Below are 22,097 nucleotides of genomic sequence, written 5' to 3'. Positions count from 1 at the left end.
ATATAAAACAAGCATAACTGTCGCTCCCAGCACACATACTGCATGGCAGTAGGATAATTTGCAACTTGTGCAGAAAAGTGTTTGATAGTGTGAAACTTTGCCAACACCTTCTATTTTATAAGCTCCTATACCTTAGTGCCTGTTTGCCTTGGAAACTACTTTTCCTATTGAATACAAATGTCTTCCTCTTCCCAGACACCTAGATTTCCATTAAACTTTGGTGGTGGCACATTTCATATCTTAGGAGCTCTTAAATGCTCCCCACAATCATGCAGTGCTGTCTGTCCTCCATCTATGTATTATCTTTGGGAACTTCTACACCTCTTCACTCCTCAGTTTTATTCCTCTCTATCTCACTGAGACATAAAAGTTTAACAAAACAATAACATTATTGTGTTGAAATTGTGTTATCTTATAATTCCAATTTAGCTATTCTAGAAATACTTCTGACTCAAGGCTAGTTCTATCAGAAAGAAAAAGTTACCCAGTGTGTTGGGCCACAGAGGACTTACGGCAAACAAGACACTTCAGCAATCCCTACATCCTCACACAAGAGAACAAGCAGTGTTAAGTTACAGGCAAATAATACCCAAGAAAAGGCAAGTCTGAAGGGACAGAAACCAGCAAGTGCAATCTCCATTACCCAAATTTGACTCCTACCATAAGAGGGAAGAAAGGAGGAAGGTGCATATATGTGAGCAGTTATACAGGGAGAAAATAAAGAAAATGTGAATATATAATTTTTGTGTTCTGTGAAAAAGAGCTGTGATTTATCAGACACAAACTGCATACACATTATGCAACATAAGTTACAAGTCTGAGAATTATAGGAAACTTCAGGTCTGTAGGATTTGTTCCGTGCAGTAGATTGGCAAATGCAGATTAATTTAAATGCTCTCAATTTATGGTGAATTCATTGTGCATGTACATCAATTCTACAAGTGAAGCAGAAGGCACATTCTTAAAATAATATAGAGCATATACCAATGGCAACAGGTTTATCATATCTTGAAAACCTGGGTATATGGCTTAATATTCAAATACCTTACCAAAGCTCCACATGTGGATTTTCTAGAAATTGAAGATCCACTGAGAATGTGTAATTTTTCAATCCATGGTGTCAGAAACAGTAAGTTTGACATCTACAACGAGGAAATAGCTTCACTTTCATCTTATTTTGCAGATTCTGTTTAGGACTGTATGAGAGACGATTTGAAAAGTAAAAGTTTGTGTGACCCAGCTAGGAACTATACAATGCCATTCTACAATTATTTTTCAGAAAGGAACCACATTTTAAAAGATTTAATTAGCCAAGCACTTCAGTGCTCGTTACAGGAGCAGGGTCAAACCTGTAGAAACATTCAAAACCAAAGAGACACAGTAAGAGAAATCTATTCGTTTTAGACCTAAAATAGTTTGAAGGGGGCTAGAACATACCGTTGCCAAAAGTAAATCTAGTCCAAACAGTATCTGCATAGCTCATGAAACACACTTGAGCTCCTGTGTACTAACAGAAGCACTTCAAAATCATACCAGTCAGTACTGAAAAACTACAGTTTTAAAGTGCATTAACCTTGCTAGTTGTGGACAAAGCTCAAGACCACAATTCCCCTTTATCTCCCATATACCAGGTCCATTTGCTAAAAGAACCTACGTGGCAAGTGGGCAATACTTCTTAATCATAACATGCAAGATTTATCTTATTGCTTGTATGTACTTCAGAAGATACCTGAATCACAGAAAGCAGAATTGGATGGTATTTTAAGAAGTTGATCACTTAGTTGGCCTTGGCAAAAGGTAAAAGGCCAGGCTCTGTCAGAATTACTCCCAGAAGTTGTCTCTAGTTTGCTCTTAAAAAACCACTGCTGAGGTACATTTCATACCCTCCTTAGGCAGCCTATTTCAGTTTTTCATTATCCTTGCTGTTAGAAGATTACCCTATTATATCAAGCCTGAGGGTGCAGTTTGACATTACATATAATCCCACTCCCCATTGCCATGTGCTCCTGCTACTTTCTCTTCCATTGGATTCAGTGGCCATTCATGCACAGGGGAAATTAAAGAAGTTGATCTGACAGAAAACCAGCTGACAGAGAAACAAACTCTCCCTACTTATTCTGTCCCCCTGATCAGATGCTTCTATCATACCGGTTTCAGGCTTTAAATTATGAAAGTGCCACAGTGCAAACAATGAAGAGGAAAAATAAGTGAACGAGTTACAGGATGAAGAGAAAATGCAAGATCAAACAGCACCCTAAAATATTTCTTCCTATAATTTGAGACCATTTCTTCATCCTATTCCCAGCAGACAAAAAAAGAGTTTACAACTTCACATAATAATAATAATAATAATTAAAACCACCTTTATGCAGCTCAGGACTTGCATTTCTACTCAGCTGTTCTTTCTGTAGACTAAATGGACCCCTTTCTTTCACTATTTCATTTTTCTAGACATCTGATCATTCTTCATGCCCTCTTCTGAATTTTCTCAGTTTGGGCACATCTTTCTCAAACTACAGTGCTCAAAACTGAGCACAGCACTCCATCTAAGGCCCCAACAGGACCACAGCAAGTTTACTTCACATGCTTTGTCATGTCTGATCATACTTATGTTGTGATATTTATGCATTTGGATCCTTTTCTACATGACTATAGGCTAGCCTCCATGGCGTATTTGTAGAGCCAACCATTTTTATTCACATGCTTTAGGTTGCACTTGTCCCTCTTGAAACACATGACATTTTTTCCCATGTAAAATATCTTAATTAACTTGAACTTCAACTCCTATCCCCTGAAATTACTGCTGCCTGATCCTATCTTTCCTGAGAAATTTTATAATTTCTCAGACATTAATTAAAATATGATGTAGTAACTGAACCTAATATCCCTCCTCACACAGAATTCTGCTTGACACAGACTAAGATCAGAGCATTCCTCCTTAAAACATACTTGATACACAATCCCCTTTTTCATAAGTAATACTCCACAACTTTTGCTAAAGTCACCTCATTCCCTTGTTTTAGGCTCATGTCCCTTCAGACTTGTGTAAAATCTTAATGACAGATGCATTTCCAATACTTTTTAGCAGAAATTTAGGATTTTAGAGCAGCAATTAAGTTTTGCAATATCTGGTAAGAGGGGAAAAAAAAAAGCCAAGAGAAAATTACAGTACTTCCCAGAAATTATCTTGTTATCTAGAACACGCAGTTTAAAAAAAAAGTGGGAGGTTCTGATAAAGATATTCGTGTTTGTAAAAGATAGTAGGCATGAAAAAAGACAGTCAGATAAACAAACAGGAAAACATATCCACCAAACCTAAGGATGGGAGTAAGACTATTACACAGATCAAGTAAAGCTGAGTTGTAAGAAGTCAAATTGCAGGAGATGTTTGGCAAACGTGAGGAAGCAGCTGGTTGCATACCATTGCATGGTGATTTTAATTTCCACGTGTTTCTCAAACTGTTAAAAGAAAGAAACACTGTCTAGTACATAAAGTGTTGCAAAGACACATTTTGCCCAACAGAATCTTTCAACTCCATCCAGTAGCAAGTTTTAACCAATTTCAACCTGTTTAGACATTTTTTATATGTTAAGCTTTCCTCTTCCCTTGTGTTATTCTATAGGTAATTTTTTATGCTTGTCACACTACATCTTCTCCTGAGTGTCCACGTCCTCCTTCCAATTATTTCAGTTTTTAAAAATTCTCGTCCTTATGTCTGTACCTTCTTCTAGCACCCCTGTGCCAAAACATTAATCTCTGCCATTCTTCTCCTCTATAAAGTGATACTGAGGTACAGAAAGAACCTCCAAACTAGCCCCCAATTCTACCTGTGGACCTCAACTTTTTTACTTTGAAACATGGTTAAGAACAAAAATACTATTAAATATGTACTTTCCAACACAAGATTTCAAGAAGTTAAGAGACCAAAAAGTTTTAAACATGCTTTCCTAGGGCCTGCTGAGGCTTGTCCATACTAAAGTTCTCTCCAAAATCCTAACAGGAAAATTATCTGTAACTGCAAAATAAACCCTGTTTAAGCAGTTAGAATTGTTTACTGAAACAGTAATCATTAGCCTTACAGACTTGCTTCTGTGAGACACATTAGAAAAAAAAAAAAAGTGGGATACATACCCAAGGAAAGCATTCCAGCCAAGTGACGAGAACAGCACTAACTTGGAGGCAGGCTAATATTTCAATGGCATTGGTAGCCACTATGAATGCACTGTACCAGCTGTATTTAAAACAGCTCTAACAAGGTTTAAGTTGTTAACAAGTCAATCAGCCAAAGCAGACTTCTCTAGGTTAAGAATATACATATTACTTAAGACTGAACAACTGAAAAGACTGCTGGCACTCTGCCTTTTCATGCACTCCAATATAGCTGTTGACTCTGCTGCTCTCTCTCATCATATAGCTGTGATGCAGTTAGAAGCAACCAGCATCACATCCTTACTTCTCTACGCTGACTATTTGGAGGGATGAGAGACCCTCATGCCACCATTCTAAGGCTTTATCTGCATTTGGAAATCTTTTGAAGCAAGTCTTCTACAAAACTTCAGAGTAGAGGCCACTTCCACCTTTCCTTTACCTCTCCTCATTGCTTTTCTTCCTGCTGTTGCTATTTCTCAGATTAAGTATGGCCTTTAAGAGAAGTGCTTTGAGTATAATTTTAATGAAGCTTAGTCTCATAATGATGTGCAATTTAACAGAGTATCCATAAATACTTGGACTTTGAATTTCTTGTTCCTGACTGAAGCACAAAGCACCTGCCTGCTGTTGCTATGGCCCATAAAGCATTCTAGATATTATACTCATGGATAACATGAAACTTTTTAAAAAGAAGGTTAGCATAAATTAGAGCTCTTAATTTTGTCGAGGCATCAGTAGAAGGTCAGACTTAAGGTGATCTGTTCTTGGTTGTCCCGAAGTTGTGCACTACTAGCACATGTAATTTTTTTTTCAGGAGGGTAGAACTCTAGTAGCATGTAAATACTACATATGGAGGAAAACCTTACCCTCTTTGAACATTCTGAAGTTCTATGAAAAGTCAGGAAATTGAAAAGTGGACATTGCTTGAAAGCCTTCCTTTTACACACAATTTTTAGATACCCACTAGATGTGAACTCTGCCTTCATTCTCTCACTGCACCTACCTTGATTCAGGCAGTTTGGACAAAATTAATTCTTAAAAGTCCATTCCAGCCTTGGACTGTTTATGCTTATGCCTAAAGAAGGGATGCCAACATAAGTAAGTGCATTGATAATATGGCAAGACCAAAAGTACATCCTGAGGCCTTCTTGAGCAAGAAGAACAGAAAATACTAGTGGTGCTCCATCACTTATTATGGAAAATAATAATAATTTTAAAAAACTCAGAAACACTTGAGCTCTCTGTAGCACTTTATAAGTCAAAATACACTACTACTTTCTGTTGGAGAGGGACCAGTACAAACCAGTATGACAACTGGCACAAATGGGAACTTTAGAATGGGTGAATCAGCATTCTCTTCCAATACATACTTGTGTTTATATACATATATATGTGGGTATGTATGTATGTAAATACACATATATTCACAAGCTAAATGGATGCATATCTCAGAAGCTACATGTGCATAAAGATAAAAGAATCTTTAACAGTAACACTAAGATCTTTAATGGACACTAAGTTCAGAAATGACTGGAAATATGCTTGAAATTTCTGCAGTTAAGACTGTAAAATTTAGTAAGGTTTCAGTGTATCAGCTGCCACTCCATGTTTATACAGGGTTTCTATTCTGCCCTTGCTTAAAAGTAACCAGTCACAAAAACTTTTTATTGAATGCTCTTTGAAGTTACTACTGACACCATTGTGTGATATAGTTCACCGCTGCCCAGACACCACGGCAAGGCACTACACTGCTTAGCCATGCCCCATCACATTCCTCAGTAGCCCCTGTCGCTGCTTACAAGATGACCAGGCAAAACCGAGGCCCTGGGTTAATAACCAGGTCAGCAACCCCTCGTCAAGCGAGACCGCTCTTCCACAAAGCTGCCAAGGACCTCTGCGATCTCCCAGAGGGCAGCTGTCCCACACGAGAGGGAACGGGCCTTTCCCGCCGCTGCTCGGCCCCTGGGCAGGGACCTGTCGGCAGTCCCAGCCGCGGTGAGCCCCGAAGGGGGCCGCTCCCTGCAGCCCGCTTCCCCCGGGGCGAGGGGCGGCCGGGACACAGCGACCCCGACCGTGGCCTGCAATGGACACCGCGCTCGGCGGCCCTGCCCTGCCCGGGGCAGCGCGATACGAGCGGTCCCTCCAGGGCCGGCAGCTCCGTCCCCGCCGCTCGAAGGTCTCTGCCCCTCGCAGAGCATCGCGGGGTCCGAGGGCTTGGCGGGAGAAGAGCGCCGCGACCCCTCAGCGCCCGAGCTCCCGGGGCGCCGCGGGCGGGATGGGCCCGCGATTCCCCGGCCTGTCGCTAAGAGCCGCCCGAGGAGCCCGCGGCCTGCAGCGCCCGGCCAGGCCCCGGCCTCAAGTTGCCTCCTTCCCCTGCCGCCCCTCGGAGCCCGGAGGCGGGGAAGCAGGAAGAAGCACCTGCGCCAAGCGCCGCTGGGGAGGGGAGAGGCGGCCAGTCGGCCACCGAGCCCCGCAGCCCCTCCCTGGCTGGGGGTGCAGAGCCTTTCCCCGTCCTCCGTGTCGCAGCTGATGTCAAGCCCTCGCTTCCCTCCTACCTGACAGCATCCCCCACCCCCATGGCTCCCTCAGCCCCGGGCAGGCAACAGAGGAGACCTTAAGCCAAAAATCATCAGCACAAATATATCCCCCTTTCACAAACGCGCCCTGCAACGGGAGGGAGGAGGAACAAAACAAAACCCGACTCCCCTCCCCCAAAAGAAGATGGGGTGGGGGTGGCCCCAAAGTGACCAGTCCCTCGATTAAACCGATCCGGTTCCCGCCCGATGCCGAGAGGTACTGCAGCCCCCCCGGCCAAACTCGGGGCCGCCGCCGCCCCCGGCAGCGATTGCTGACCCCCGGCCGGGGCACGGCGCTGACAAATGTCACCCGGTGCCCACAATGAGCGCCGCGGGGCTGCTTCTTCTCCGCCGTCGTCCCCTCAAAATAAGAAAATCCTCTTTTAAGAGGAAAGACACGCGAGCCATCAAATAAAAGGGCACCCCTAGCTCCCACCCCCAGCGCCCGGGAAACACTCTCGTAAAAACTTTGACCAGGGCTCCCCCCCGCCCCGATAATAGTAGAATTTAAAACCTGTCAACCATTTTAGATCCCTACTTGAGAAAACATCATTGCCGGGCACCGGTGGATTTGGCAAACGGCTCTGAGCAGCGCTGCCGCGGCTCCCCTCCCCCGGGCCGCAGGGGAGGCGGCCAGGGAGGAAGATGCTTCCTGGGGAGGGGGTGGCGGGAGGGGGCGAGGGACGGGAGCGTTCGCTTTACCTGAGACCAGCCACTGGCCTCCATTGTTGGAGAATTCAATGGCATTGACACAGCCGAAGTGGCCCAGGAGGTCCTTCTTGTAGAGGTTCCTGCAGCCCCGCAGGCGTCTCCGCTGGAAGTCTTGGGTGAGCAGGGGGTCCCCCTCCAAGCCCCGCTGGGACAGGAACCCCACCACCGACCGCATGCTGCCCCCCCGGCTGCCTCTCCTCCTCATGCTGCCGCCTGCGCCGCTCCCCGCCGCTCCTTCCCCCGCCGCCCCTTCCCCCGCCGCCGCCTCCCCTCCCCCGCTTCCCCCCTTGTTATGGTTATGATGATTTTTCTTTAGCCAGCCATGGCAGAGAGGTGTTAGACACTCCGCCGCTTCCTGATCCCGCTGGCTCCTCCCCGCTTCCCTCAGCAGCTGATCCTCAGCTGCAGCCCGCGCCTCCCGGCCCGGCTCTAGCGTGGCGCCGCCGCCGGTTAACTCGCCGCTGGAGCGGCGCGGGGGGACGGTAACGTTCGCCACTCCGGGGACGGACGGACACGTCCGCCTCTCCAAGGACCTCCTGGGGCAAGGACACATCCGCCGCCGCTGCGGGAACTCGCAGGGGGCCGGCCACACTCGCCGCTCCGGGGACCTTTTTGGGGAAGGACGCGTTCGCCGCTCGGAGGACTTGCCGGGGGACGGGTACGGCCGTCACTCGGAGGAGCCGCGGGAGGACGCGTCCCGCCGCCGCTCAGCCGGCGCGGCTGAGTGTCCCGTGCCGCCCGCAGCCCCGCGGCCGGTGGGCAGGTGCTCCCGCGGAGCGGTGACTGGGAAGGGAGCGCTCCGGAGCCACGGCCCGGCAACGCACCGGAGGGAAGATGAGGGGAAAAACAGCTCAAGTGCTGGGGAGGTTTGCAGTGGTGCTTGTCCTCTGTAAATGCTGAGTGATTTGTACGGGAATTCAAAGCATTATGGCTTTAGAATTTGGTTTGGGGTTTTTTGTTAGTGTTGTGGTTGTTTTCTTTATGATAGTTATTATGGGTTTCATAGCTTGCTCTCTCCTGCTCCTTCCCGAGCAACTGAAAACAGGAGGGTTGCCCATCACAAGTAGACCTTTCTGCAGCCCTTGGAAGACTGCTCGAAGTCCAGATGACTATATTTCTCTTACCCTGCAGTGTCAACTAAACCCCAAAACGCAGCTGGCTAACCAGGTGATCTGTGTTGTCCTTCACTGTTTAACAATACCCCACAACCTTTACCTTACTGGAATAAGAATATCTTTTTTCTTTCATAGGACCCTGTACTTCTCAGGTAACATCTGATGCCATGTCAGGCAACAGGAGTGTCATTCAAAGAGTGATGTCCATGAGGTGCTGCACAGACCCTCAGTCCCTTGCAGCTGGACTGCATGCAGCATGTGCACAAAATTAGCAGCTTGAAACTTTCAGGTCTGTATTTCCCCATGGCAGTAGGGAAGATACAGTTTTCAGAAAGCGAGAGGAATTAGCCTGACCATCCTGGCCATTTTTGTGTAGCACTGCATCTGGTGGGAATTAGGAGTCTTGAAACTTTAAAATAAGAAGGGGAGAAAACCCTCCCTGACATAAACTGTGATGTGGTAATGTGACTGAGTACTCTTAGATTGCTGCCATATTCTGGTGACAGCTTTTCCATAGAAACAGAAATTATTTCATTTTAAAAAGTCAGTTAAGTGCTTTGGGTTTCTTCTTGGCTAAGATTATAGAAAGAGCACAAAATCCTGCATAGACCAAGCTTTTTATTTGACAACACTATACCCTTAATTTTAACACATAAGAAAAGTAAATAAAATCTTTCTTGTCTAATTTGGAATAAAAAAAGAATGCAAGAAGTTACATTAACAGTGTTAACATTAACAATTAACAATGCTTCACAACTGCAGTGAAAACAAAGCAGTGAATCTCTTCTTATCTGAACTATACATAAGGATGTTTTCTAATTACAGTTGTTGATGGCCAGCTACTGCAATGTAACATGTCTAGCCACCCTCAATATAGAGAGGCAAAGACTCTCCATCATGGTTTGTGTTTATTACCTTAGCTTCAGACATTGCTATAAAATCGTATTTTATATCTTTGTTGCTTGCATGCCAAGACATTCTGCACCATTACAATTATATCAGAAACTGTTGCTCGTACAGCAAGATTTCACTTTTCCCCCTTTCCTAAAGTATTGTTCAGGTTGAATATCTTTGAGTATCTTTGGTTTCTGTACTGAAATAAATATGCAATAGAATAAAATTTCCTTTTTCTCTACATTCTGGATCCAGTCTCCAGGAAAACTGTGTACCTAAATGGTTTTGCCTAGAAATAAAACTCTTTCCTAAGCCCCCAGTTCCAGGACTTTTAAGAAAGATTTAACTGAGGGTTTTGTTTGTTTGCTTGTTTTTTTTGGGTTTTTTAAACCACAGTTTTAAGCAGTCAGAATTTAAAAGAAAAATAATAGCAGACTGTCAATCTGTTCTGCTCAATGACATGACCATATAGGTTAAAAACCTGTACTGATAAGTGTTTTTTTCACTCTACTGATTCCGTTCTTTGAATTAATTTTGAATATAACACCTGAGGAAGTTATCATAGCCTATACAGGTAATATCTTCCTTGGAAAATCACCGGTGTCTGTGTTAATAAAGCCAGAGTGCTTTATATCTCCAAAGCACATGCACTGTTGTCCTGAGTCATACTGAAGGAGCATCAGTGAAGCATCTTTGTCTACTTTAGCAGGAACATTCTGCAGCTTGCAATGGAATCAATGTACCAACAGTAGTTAGTCAAACAGATCCAACTTCATCAAGTTGCTGTTCTGGGGGACATGTTAGCATGGGGGTGCTATACCCTCACGGAGGCTCGTTGTCACAGACCAAACTGGATTGAGCCTGGCCAGACTCAAAAGGCACAGGAAGCCAGAGTCTGTCTATACACACTGCTTGTGCTGCTTAATTCTGTAGCATGTTCATAGTCTCCTCCATGTCTCAAAAGCAGCATGAAATCAAGCACAAAAATGTTTTGCCTGGAATTTCAACAAAGAGACAACAGAGTGGAGGAGTCAACTGGAAAGGAAATAGGAGATAATGAACAGAGTGGTGACTTACTGTAGATGGCCTTGGAAATGAAGGTAAGCAAATAATGTTTGATGCAATACAGAAGAGGGAACTAGGAGAATCCTTAAAATAGAGAAGTGACGTGGTTAGAGTAATGATCTATGTAAACAGTCTTGGGTTGTGGTTTTGGAGTTGTTAATTCCAAGGTTGTGCGGAGCTCAGTGTCTCAGCTAAATTGATCTGGATGAGGTATGGTGATGGTGTCACATTAGTGTCATATTAGCTTCTGCCCATGCCACAGACTTTTTGTTCTGCCTCTGGAAAGACTGACAATAACTGATCAGGATTTACTGTCTATTGGTACAAAGTTATCCCTTCAACATTTTTTTCTGAACAAATTTGAATTGGGAGAATCAGTTAAATTGCATTATTTGTTTCTATTTGATGGCTGAGGTGTATTGATCATTAATAGGAGGCCTACAGTCAGCTTTGCTATGTTGTCAGACTCTGGCATTTCCAGTGGCTGTTGTGTTAGGAGCTGTATTGGTTAATGTTGGAGGGAGAGGTATTAGGGCAGTCTTTGTATATCAGCAAGAAAACAAGGGTCTTAGCAGCAAGGATGTTTTGGAGGGCTGTTTTGGAGCTGCCACATGGAAGTATATACCCTGGGTGCTAGGATCTACAAAGTCATTTCAGTCAGATCAGACAGCTGACAAACAAGCTCGAGTGGCAGATAAACTGGTGACGCTTTCCACGGATACTCACAAAGAAGATAATAAGAGGGCTTTCAGGGAAGAGTTCTAGCTCTACTGAGCTCTAATTTCCTGCTAGCCATTCACAGAAGAGAGAAGACTCTGTTTTGAGTTTGGACAGGGGGAGGTATCACATCTGAAATACAAATAAATTAATATCTTTCTGCAGATGATTTATGGATCTGCTCCTTTTCCCAGAGCTAACTCAGAGATAATGTAGGAGGGTAACAGAAGACCAAGGATACAGTTCTCTGAGAGTCTGTCAAACACTAGGAAGTCTTAAATAGGTAAAAAGTATTTAAGTGAACTATGATTGATTGTGTCAGGCGAGAAAGGATGATATTTAAATACTCTTTTTGGGGTTCTGTGCAACCTTTGATTGGCTTTGGTTAAACCAGAATGGAAACTGGGAAGTTTGGACACTGATAGTTGGATGTCTATGGGGTGAGTCAGAGAGAGTGAATGCGTAATTAGGAAAGTAGAGCTGAGTCCAGGCTTTTATTCATGTGCATATTTATACCTTTTTTTTTTTTCTTTTTTTTGAGGATAAATAGAAAGAGTAAACCAAGAAGACTACATCATATTTTAGCCATATCATTTTTTAAAAAATAATATTGCTTGTGTAATTTATTCCCTCTAATGAAAATTTGGTGACTTCCGGGTTTCTCTCCTTTTGCTTACTTTAATGGACCAGAAAGGTAAGAAAAACAAGGATTTTTTTCTCAAATGTCTCCCCTTGGGGCTTGCTGTTCTGCTGTGTAGGTTTAACATGCAGCTAAGCCAATCTAATGATTTCTGGCCACTGAAAAGTGGCTTTATTTTTTTGTGGCTCTGTGTTCTCTACCTTTCTTTGTGCTGATGCTGCTACTTACTGGGCCTGCTTGTCTGCCGTGTGTTTATTTGGCTCATGGAAGTGTCCCAATGAGTGCCAAAATCAGCACAAGCTAGTCTGGAGTACCCAGCTTGGAGACGAGTTTTGGAGATGGAGGATGTCATATTCTTAGCAGTCATAAATGGTGAGGCTGACTCAGAGTGCCTTCTGGACTGAACTGGGGTAAGCTAAGCAGCTCTTCAAGAAATGGAATTGTGAAATTTATATCTCTATATAAGCAATGAAAAGAGTTGGCAATTAAGGAAGAAATACATTGATGATGATTGATGTTAATACAACTCATCCTCATGGGATTATCTGGCATTTTACAACTGAGTTTTTTTCAGATTCTTTGCAAAACCTGCAAACTCTCTCAGATCCCTTCAGTGAGCTACCACTGACTCATCTTATGGCTTAAGATGTAGTTTCACTAAGATCTGGCTGTATGATTAATTAGTACAAGGAGTTAAACCAGAAGAAAATCCAGGTTTTTGCTGTGCTAGCTTGCTGCTCACTTAATTCCTTGAATCAAGCAGGCACCAGTATTTGCAGAATTGAGGCTGGAAACGAATACTGACAGGGAGAAGGGTGAAGCAGAATTGCCTTTTCAACAGAAGCTAAACCTTCTACCCACCTGGTTGCAGTGTGAGACTCCATCTTTAGGACGGGGCTTCACAGTTGATTGAAACTGCTCTCATTCTGACTTGTTGAGGAAAGAAACTGTACTGCTTTCCTGGTACCAACCCTGTTAAAACAAACCCTGCTCAAAATGGCTTGTTTGCATATCTAGTAAGGGTGTTATTAGGATTGACAGAAGGAAGATAAATTACATTAAGAGTTGAAATGTGAGTTTGGCTTTTTTCTGTAGCTTGGGATGAGGCCCCAAACACAGTGTTATTAATGAGCTAGTAGGGACTACATGCAGCTCTCTGCTCATTGTCTGCTACCAGCAATTTAAGAGTTCACTTGGGCCTCTCTCCTTTGATATTCCATGATCATTGATTTTCCTTTGAACACTGACTCATTTACCCTAGTCTTCTCCCTCCTAAAGGATGAGCTAATATCATTATAAAAATAATCATTTTTTCTGTGATCAGCAGAACAAGTGAAGCCTGGTTTCCTGTGGATTTGTCCTGATGTGGTACTGCTGTGTGGATTCTCATATGTATACTAAGCAGTGTCTGCACATGCTTATCATTTTACCAGTGACAGCTTTATTAGGACCTGTTTCATCCATTTGGCTTGGCATTTCACTTGTTACCTTTGTACAAATTTAGATGGAATTTAGCAATGGTTTAAACCTGCTTTTTTGGCAAGGAAAGTGGGGGAAGTAATGGGACCGGGGGCAGAAACACTCATATAGAGTAATTTCATAAGCCTTCTTTCCTTAGGAAATCAGGCTAAAAATTAGTCTTTTGACAGAGACCTCTGCAGAGACCTCACATCAGGCTACAGACACAGAAATGTATATGTTGCTGTTTACCATGTAAAGGCTTCCAGTCACCTGCTATAACAGATTTATTATAACTAAGGCTAAGCCAGCAGTTGGTATTTACTCACTTGGTTATCTTCTCCTCTTCAGCAGCAATGTCCCTATCAGGTTTTGGAAACCTGTGGTTTGTTTGGTTTTTTGTTTGTTTGTTGGGTTTTGATTGTGTTTTGGGGTTTTGTTTTGGGTTTTTGTTTGTTTGTTTTTGTTTTTTGTTGGTGGGTTTTTTTTTTTGCCAGGATGCATTCATGCATCAGTTGCTTTCAATTATTTTTAATTTAATCTTTATACTTGAATAAATGGCTATGTAGGTATAAGACAAGCTGTTAAAGAAACTTGTATCTTACAGGACTCTGAAATATCAGTGATGCCATGAAAAATAAAGGCATTAAATGCAACCAGGGATAGAATCCTCTTACTTGGAGAAAAGCTGTGAGACTTTCACTGTGTAATAAATATTAGGGTGTTTTATTGCATTTTTCACTATTGTAACTTTACACTTCTATTATTTTAGAAACTAAAATAAATTATTTGCAGATTTGTTCAGTATTTGTACTTATCTTGAGCTCTGACAGAGTTCTCTTAAGGATGCCTTGCCTACCCCACAGTGGGGCAGCTGGATCCTGGAGCTCAGCTGCATCATCTTCTTGGTTCTCTTTCCAAACACTTGGGCCTTGAAATGTCTGTTGTGTCCCCAGGTGTTACCTTTTGTCCTTGAACTAGTTTATAGATGGATCAGTTTCATGATTTTCTGACCCTGACACTACAGATATGTGCGTGCTGGAGCAAGGGAGCAGGGAGTAAGCAGTCAGTCACAGGTACAACAGGAAATGTGGCAATCCAGGTTTACGCTAGATTCCAATAACCATACTAAACAAAGCGCTATACCCTATAGGGGTATGTGTGAAGGGAAGAGAGGGAGAGAAAAACAGGCAGAACATTTCCATCTGACTGTGAGAACTCAGGTACCACCAGATCCCTCCAGCTTTCTCTCCTGAGCATGCACATCATGCATCTTTCTTCTGAGCACAAGTCATGTGAGAAACTTCAGAATAGTGCTGGCTCCTGCTCAGTGACCTGCAATTCAGCTGGTCAGCTGTGTCTGGTGCATCGGAGCACAGGGGATGGATGGAGAAGCTGGGGCCAGGCTGTGACTGAAAGGGAGGTGCAGAATTTCCCTCTAGAGAAGAATGAACCAGAGACACGGTGCGAGTTACTGCAGTGAGATTGCAATGCTTTGTAACTCAGTGAATTAATATAAAAATGAATAAAAGTCTTGTCACTGTAGAGCACTACTGAGAGGCTTTGCAGAAACACTTATGATACAGAAGCTGTAACTATAAGGTATAAAGCATTTATACATTCAAAATACAGATGCAAGTCAATGGAAAACAAAACTCTGATCCTACCCCAGGACCAGTGAGACCTAATATGGCCACACTATGCTGGCATAGATCAGGTCATTAGAACAAGTAGCTGCTTAACCTTTAATAGCCTTGTCATCTTATAAGGAGAGGGGCTTATTTGCTCAAAAAAAGTGAACCTGTTTTCCTTGTGAGCTATCAGGATGTCTGTATCTCATTCCTGAGTTAAGAGAAAAAAAGGGGGAGAATAGAGATGAGTTACACACTGAAAAAAAATAGTGCCTATATAGATTTTTGCCAATGCCAGCCTCTTTGTTGCACTCTTTGGAAAGTGTGTCTGCTAAATACCAAATCTCTGCTAGGGAGATCCTCCTACCCTGATGACTACTAGTGGCAAAGTTAAAACAAAACAAAATTTTATGCTTTTAAGTTGATTTAACACAGTATTTTCTGTGGGTTCAGTCTCTACTTCAAATACATGCAGCTAGGTGGAAAGCTATCAGCACAAAATCTCAGAGATACTGGGAAATGCAAAGGAATTAGAAGAAACTGGATGCTCAGATCCTCTCATGTGCAATGGAGTTTGGGCTGGAAACTCGTTTGCTTTTTAGCAGTGATGACCTCAAACCTCCATGATAGTAACTCTGGATACAGCAGCTGCCTGTACACTCACTCTCCAGGTTTTGTGGTGTCACTCTTCTGACGTTCGCATTTCTCCGCGCACACGGGGGTAACAATCACTTGTCGTGATTAAGTGACATGTTCCTCTGTTAATTTCTTAACACTCCATTTTATTGGTTCCTTTTTTTTTTTTTTCTTCCAGTTTGCCATTTTGGAGGTGGCTGCGAGTTGCTATTTTTTTTCCCGGCTGCCTTTGTTCTTTACTTCCCATTCCATCTGGTCCCTCCTGCCCCAGGGGTTCCCGGTGCTCTGCGTGGGGTGACTTGACGTCCGCTGCGGCTCGCTCCTCAAGCCCTCCCTAGGCGCACTTTTTACTCCAAAAATCTCCTTTAAAAAGAGCTCGATTTACAGTATTCGTACCAGCATTTTGCCCCAGCTGAAGGCATGTCGGCCCTTGCCCAGCGGCACAGCCGCCTCACCGCTAGCTGCCGTACAACATGGCGGCGCCCACAGCCCACTCGCACCGCCGACACAGAGGAAGCGTCCGCCACGCTAAGGCTCCCGGTGTGTGTGGCGACTGCCCCGCGGGGCGTTCCTGCAGCCGGACGCAGCCGTTCCGCGGGACGCAGGCAGCGGGCGGATCCGTGGGCACCCGGCGGGGCCGCGGGCGGGCGGCGGGGCCGGCGCGGGCAGCGGCTGCTGCGCGCATCCCGGAGAGGCCGCGGCTGCAGGTGCGCCGGTGCGCGATCCGCTGCGCCCGCTGCCGCCCGCAGGCTCGCTCCCGGCGTCCGGGCCTCTTCCCGGGGTGGATAACCGCGGCCGAACCTAAAGCGGGCAGCGCGTTCCCCCTGGTGCCGAGAGGAGCCGCGGACGCCCCCGCCTGCCCCCGTCCCGCCGGGCCTGGCAGCGGCCCGGAGCAGCGCTCGGCCGGGGTCCCGGGCCCGCCCCGGGCCTTGGCCCGCCGCTGCCGCCGGGGCTGAGCGGGGCCGGGGTGTCTTAGCGGGGCTTCTCCCGCCCCCCGGGGGATCACAGCATCACAGGCGCCCCCGGCTCCCAGAGGGATAGTGGCTGTCGGACCGAGGCCGTCGCAGCGGGCGGGCTCGTTGCGCCCGGTGTTCGCGCTCAGGGTGCGGGGGGCAGTGAACGACCTGTTGCTTCGGGGGTGCTCGGGCAGGCGCGGGGAGCGGCTGTGCAGCGTCGGTGCTGGAGTAGCGTCGACACCCGAACTTCTTGTGGGGAACTGCGCAAGGCCAGCCCTTCAGAAACAACGTGGTGGGTTGGGATGGGGGAGCAGAATTGATTCCAGTTATTGAAGGGGTACTAAGCTTCTGTATGATAGAGGGACAGCTAAATAAGATGCTGCTGTTTTAGGGCTTTTCAACGCCTGAAGGCCATTTGACCCTAGTATGGATGTGAATGTAATGGATAAATAAATGCCTGTTATTTACTAATGCATGAACAGACATGCTTCTTCTGCAGCAATTTCATTTTGGCCTTGTTTAGGTTGATCTAGTTACAAACTGAACTAAAAGGTGTTGATAATAACTGTGACTAGTTTATTTTTGAATAGCAGAGTTTGTGGAAGCACCAGATTAATTTATTGGATTCTCTTGAAAGTTTTTAGTGGTGCGATCGACAGCAGCATTCAGTCTCCTCTTCCTGCCCAGTCCATCACTGCAGCAGTCTGTCCGCAGGCCCCCAGTCTATCAAAGTGGGACCCAGACCTTTTTTCTGTCAAGATTACAAGTTACGACTAGAACCTTGTTATGATAGCATTGCATGTGTTTAATAGCTCTAAACACATTTTATTAAGTTGTCTTTAATTTCTTCCTCTCTTATTTTTCTCTGCAGGCCATGATGAAATCCCACAATGCTGTTTTGAGAGGATGAGGTGAAGGGAGAGAAGGCCCAATAAAAAATGGCCAAGCAAACAGCCGTGACGATTACTTTGGCCACCCTGCTGGGTGTTGCATTGGGGGGCCTGGTTTTGTGGAAAGCGACCCAGCGTCGGAAAGGAAAAACACGCTGTAGTAGTCACCAAGAGGAAGCAGCAATAAAGTCAGGAGATGAGAAACTCATTAAGGCAGAGGATAAGAAGGTGCTTTCCTTCTTCAGATCTCCCACCTTTTTCTGGATAGAGAGGACCCTTGGTGCAGACATAGTGATAGTTTCAGAGCAGGAGGAGTGGGATCACGTTGAACCATTGCTGAAGAAGGAGCTGGAGAAGTGGCCGGTTCTTGGAATTGATTGTGAATGGGTGAGTGATCAAGAAGCGCCTCTCCTTCCTTTAGATTGCAAATTGCATTGGGAAATCATTCAAGGTGGGGCAATTTCTTTGCTTAAACAGGTACCACGGGGCTGACTATTGAATCTGTGATTGTCGTGATGTCAGTGAAGCAGCTGCTAATTTTGATTCTTCTTACATTTAAATTATGCTAAGTTTTTAATTAACCAGATGTATTAGTTTACTGAGTTCCTGTGATAAATCGACTTTACTAAATATAATAACAATTGTATGGCTAAATATGGCACAATGTGTTTTGTGTAATATCTCTTTAAAGGTGTTTTACTAGACGTAGCTTGGTCTTACACTATTTAAATCCAGCTACATCTTTAAGAAACAATATCTTATGACTGTTAAGTCCAAAAACTCACCGGGACAACCAGAAAATTCCTCTTCTGCTTATACATTTACATGTGTGATATCTCAAACAGGCTTAAAGTAATTTATAAAGCCTGGCTTTGCCATTTTTTTGACTAGAAATTTATTCACCCCACAGTCATTAGTATAAGCCACAGCTTAACAATGTATTTGCCATACACATTTATATAGTGGGTGGCTTTGTGCTGATGTGGATTCAGAAATATTTCTGATATCTTCCACCAGCTCAGCAGTTAAGGGGAAGGGTGAAAGGGGGATAGATTCTCTTGTAGGAATGTGGCAAAGAGTAGCTTGGGCACAGTAATGCTGTAAAAAAGACCACATAACTTGCCATGAAGTTTTAGAGACATGTAACAATACTTGACCGTGTAAACTGTTAAGTATTTCCTGTTTCAGTGGCCTTTTTTGCAATTTGCTTCAGGTCCAGTATTACTAATAATACAGTAACCTGGACTCTCATTTTTTACTTCATTACAGGTATCTGTGGAGGGAAAAGCAAATCCTGTATCCCTGTTGCAGATGGCTTCTTCCAGTGGCCTCTGCATTCTTGTTCGGTTGCCCAGGCTTGTTGCCAGTGGCCAGACTCTTCCAAAGACCCTGCTGGACATCATGGCAGATAGTGCTGTGTTGAAAGTTGGGGTAGGATGCTGGGAAGATGTTTGCAAATTGCTTCATGATTATGGTCTTGCAGTCAAAGGGAGCATGGACCTCCGGTATTTAGCCATGAGACAGCGGTAAGTGCCTGAAGACAGAGGTAGGTCCGTTTGAGGCATCATTTGAGTTGGAAATATTTCTTAGGTGATTTGCATAAGCTGAATGATATCAGACTGGTATGTCTGGAATTCTTAGGGTGGTTTTGGAGAATGGGCATTGACAGCTGCAGCCCAAGAGCATGTCATACTTCTATTCTTCGATCTTAATGGAAATGCAATCTTAATGAGGATTTAATTTGCTAATTGTGTCCATTAGTCTTCTCTCACAGACTGATACCTTTGTGGACTTTTCTGTGTTCCGGCTTCAGCTTTTAAGTAGGCCAGGCACAGTGATGTAATGCAGTAGGAATGAACACTGTGTCAGCAGATGTTAGAATGCACTGCCAAGAAGTGTGAGTTAAATGTGCCTGGGGCATGTAAGTGGAACTGTTGAATTTCAAGATTTCTTGAAAAATTACTAAATAAACCAGTTCAAATTTTCTCTTTTAATAACAGTTCTTCTATGGAAAGGTTACACTTGTGATGCCATTTTCTTATCTTTCACTCTTCCTAAAACAAGATGTTTTACTTGTAAATATTCTTCATGTACAATTATATGTGTGCCTAGGTGTGGTGTTAGTGATCTGGGCCATGCTTTGCTGACCTGTTGGTGCCTTTTGAGCACTGAGGATGGACTTCCTGTCTCTAGTGGCCAGGATTCTTCATTTCTGGTTCTTGGGCTTCTCATGAATCCCTCAGACAAGTCATCCATCGCTGTATGATGGACTTCTTTAGTTCAGGAGGGACTAATTCAGAGCCAAACACTTCAGCCTTAAATGTTACTAACTCCTAGCCTTGCCTGCTTTGCATATTGCAGACAGGAGATAAGTACTAAATCTAGAAAGGACATTTTAGTAGAGGGGAGGGAGAGGGCCTGTAAAGCTGACAGGCAGCTGCGTGCTGTTTGAGTCATGCATCATGTGCATTGTGTTCTCTCAGGTCCAGGCTGTATGAGGCCATCTGAATTTGCATGAGTGTATAGTTTCATTTTTAATGTATTTTTTTCACTGTCTTTGTTGAATTGAAGGAAGGATCTACTTCACAACTGCCTTAGCCTTAAGTCTTTAGCTGAAAAAGTCCTGAACTTCCCACTTGACAAATCTCCTCATGTGCGTTGCAGCAACTGGGAAGCAGAAGAACTGACACAAGATCAGGTATGTTCTCCACTTCAACTTACTGTTTTGGGAGGAGAAGTAACCTTCTTAGTTGCAAAAGAGGCTTTACAACAGGGAGATCTGAGCCTTTTCAAATTATACATCCAAACTTTATGTGTGACAGGACCTAAAGTTAATTTCAGACTCACTGCCTACATTTCTCTCCTTTTCCATGAAGATATTTTTCTGCTATTCTGCCTGGATTCTTTAGTGTTGTTTTCCTTTAGTCCTGAAAGATCTATGAGGCAGGATCCCTTGAAAAAGTATTTCCAAAACCTCACCTTTTTATTATTTTCTTCAGTCTGTACCAGTCAGTGCAATATTAGAGAGACACTGGAAATCTTGGTCACCTTCTTTAGAGCACTGGGTTTTCCCCGACTGCCCAGTTTCTGTAGTCAAGCTGCACATGCCTGCAGAAGCAGTGACCGGCAGAGGGAGTGACAGGACAAAAAAGCATGCTGAATACTCTTAGCCAGTGTGTTAAAAGGGAACTTTTTATGAAAGAGGGATTGGTAGGGTAGGAGGATGTCTGACCTTAATATATTTTCAGCCCCTTGCAATTCCTGGGGGCACTACCGCAAGGTAGTGGGATGTGGTGTTGTTATGAAAGTGCCATTCAGCTGGCAAAACTTCATGTGAACTTCAAAAGGAAATTAATCCAGCTCCTGGTTTTCTGTACCTTGTGCTAAAGACTGGTAATGTTGTGAGTATTCGCTGTTTGTCAATATCTTCATTTCTGTGCTTTTCTGCAGGTTCTCTATGCTGCTAGGGATGCCCAGGTCTCAGTGGCTGTGTTCTTCCATTTGCTGGGATTTACCAGCCTCCCTGCTACACCTGAAGGTGAAAATTCTGTCACTGCCTGGGAGAAAGTACGTGGTAAATGCCAGGGCTTGGTGGATATTCCATTTAGAGGAAGAAAGAGTGGCAGCACAGGAGAGGAGAAGAGTGGAGAGGGATGTTCTCCTCAGAAAGCAAAGAATCGGAAATCTTGGGTGAATGGCCAGCCCTCTGGCAATCAGCAAATGAGAGATCCACGGAGGCAGAAGAGAAAGCCTCTGGGTGTGGGATATTCTGCACGGTGAGTATATGAGTACGTTTTACTCTTTGCATTGCATGTGGAAAACCCTGAGTGTTGCCTCGTGCTCGAGTCATTAAACAAAGTAGATTATATGAGCTAGGAAAGGGAACACAGGACCTAACAGTCATGGGGGTCAGATCCTGTGCCTGTTTTCCTCATTTTCTTCTAGGTGGTATTGAAAGTGGGGGCAGCACTTAGATCTCTACTTAGATCATGAGCAAGTTGAGGAGTTGTCTTTAAGTTTTACCCTTCCTTCCTTCCTTCCCCTGTGGAAGCATTCACCAGAGAGGAGAGTCCTAGCAGGAGTCAGTTGGCTTTCCAGGTGTTATTCTTTGGTGTCCTGGGTGTCCTGAGCAGGGCTAGGAGTTGGACTTGATGATCCTGGGGTGTCCCTTCCAACTCTGCATGTTCTATGATTCTGTAATTCTGCTGCCCAAACAGCTGTGCCCTGTCTTCTCCAAGGAAAAGGTGGCAACTGCACAGAGCTTGTCCTTTCATCAAGATCTGCCTCATGGACTGTTGTTTTTCCTTTGCTGTCCCATGTCACCATGGCTACAGAGATGGCAGGGCGAAAAGCTGAGGTTAGCAGGGGTAAGACATGTTATATGAGGTGCCAGAGGGCACAGGCAGGAACAGCCTGTGGTAGCAGCAAAGCAGTGCCCTTCCGGGTTGGCCAGGGGGCAAAACGAGAGAATGGTCCTGCTTTAGCCTTGCAGAGGCAACTGTTGCTGGATTCAGGATTACCATTCTTGCAGGTGTTTTTTTGGAGTGAATCCTAAATTCTTACGAGCTTTTGCTAGCAAGAGTTCAGTTGTTTTTAAATTAAAAACATGTTGGAAAAGGTGCTTTAAGCTCAGTGCAGTGGAAGATGTGGAGTATCTG

General features: G+C 44.4%; 2 protein-coding genes across 14 annotated transcripts in view; one reads left to right on the top strand and one right to left on the bottom strand.

Annotated features, from left to right (window-relative positions):
• The window catches only part of DCAF5 (DDB1 and CUL4 associated factor 5), a 67,856-nt gene extending 60,167 nt beyond the window's left edge, over window positions 1-7,689 (bottom strand). The window contains exon 1 of one of the 3 annotated variants that reach the window (XM_004174460.6): window positions 7,429-7,689. In XM_004174460.6, coding sequence (XP_004174508.3) covers window positions 7,429-7,642 — 214 coding nt within the window. In that variant the 5' untranslated portion in view covers window positions 7,643-7,689. Of the gene's footprint in view, window positions 1-4,132; window positions 4,326-7,264; window positions 7,377-7,428 lie in introns of those variants that run through there. The other 2 variants (XM_030274458.4, XM_072930094.1) reach the window with 2 other exon arrangements.
• The window catches only part of EXD2 (exonuclease 3'-5' domain containing 2), a 36,116-nt gene continuing 21,436 nt past the window's right edge, over window positions 7,418-22,097 (top strand). For 5 of the 11 annotated variants that reach the window (XR_012056339.1, XM_072930097.1, XM_002200475.6 and 2 more), the window contains exons 1-5: window positions 16,703-16,841; window positions 17,421-17,826; window positions 18,709-18,965; window positions 20,011-20,137; window positions 20,890-21,215. Coding sequence is in view for 10 of the 11 variants with exons in the window: in XM_072930097.1 (XP_072786198.1) it covers window positions 17,488-17,826; window positions 18,709-18,965; window positions 20,011-20,137; window positions 20,890-21,215 (1,049 nt within the window). In the remaining variant the exon portion in view is untranslated. The other 6 variants (XM_041716665.2, XM_030274466.4, XM_030274459.4 and 3 more) reach the window with 6 other exon arrangements.

This window comes from Taeniopygia guttata, chromosome 5 (assembly GCF_048771995.1).
Source record: "Taeniopygia guttata chromosome 5, bTaeGut7.mat, whole genome shotgun sequence".
NCBI classification, from domain to species: domain Eukaryota; kingdom Metazoa; phylum Chordata; class Aves; order Passeriformes; family Estrildidae; genus Taeniopygia; species Taeniopygia guttata.
Note: the sequence above shows the minus strand (reverse complement) of the source record. Positions and strands in the feature narration are given on the sequence as shown.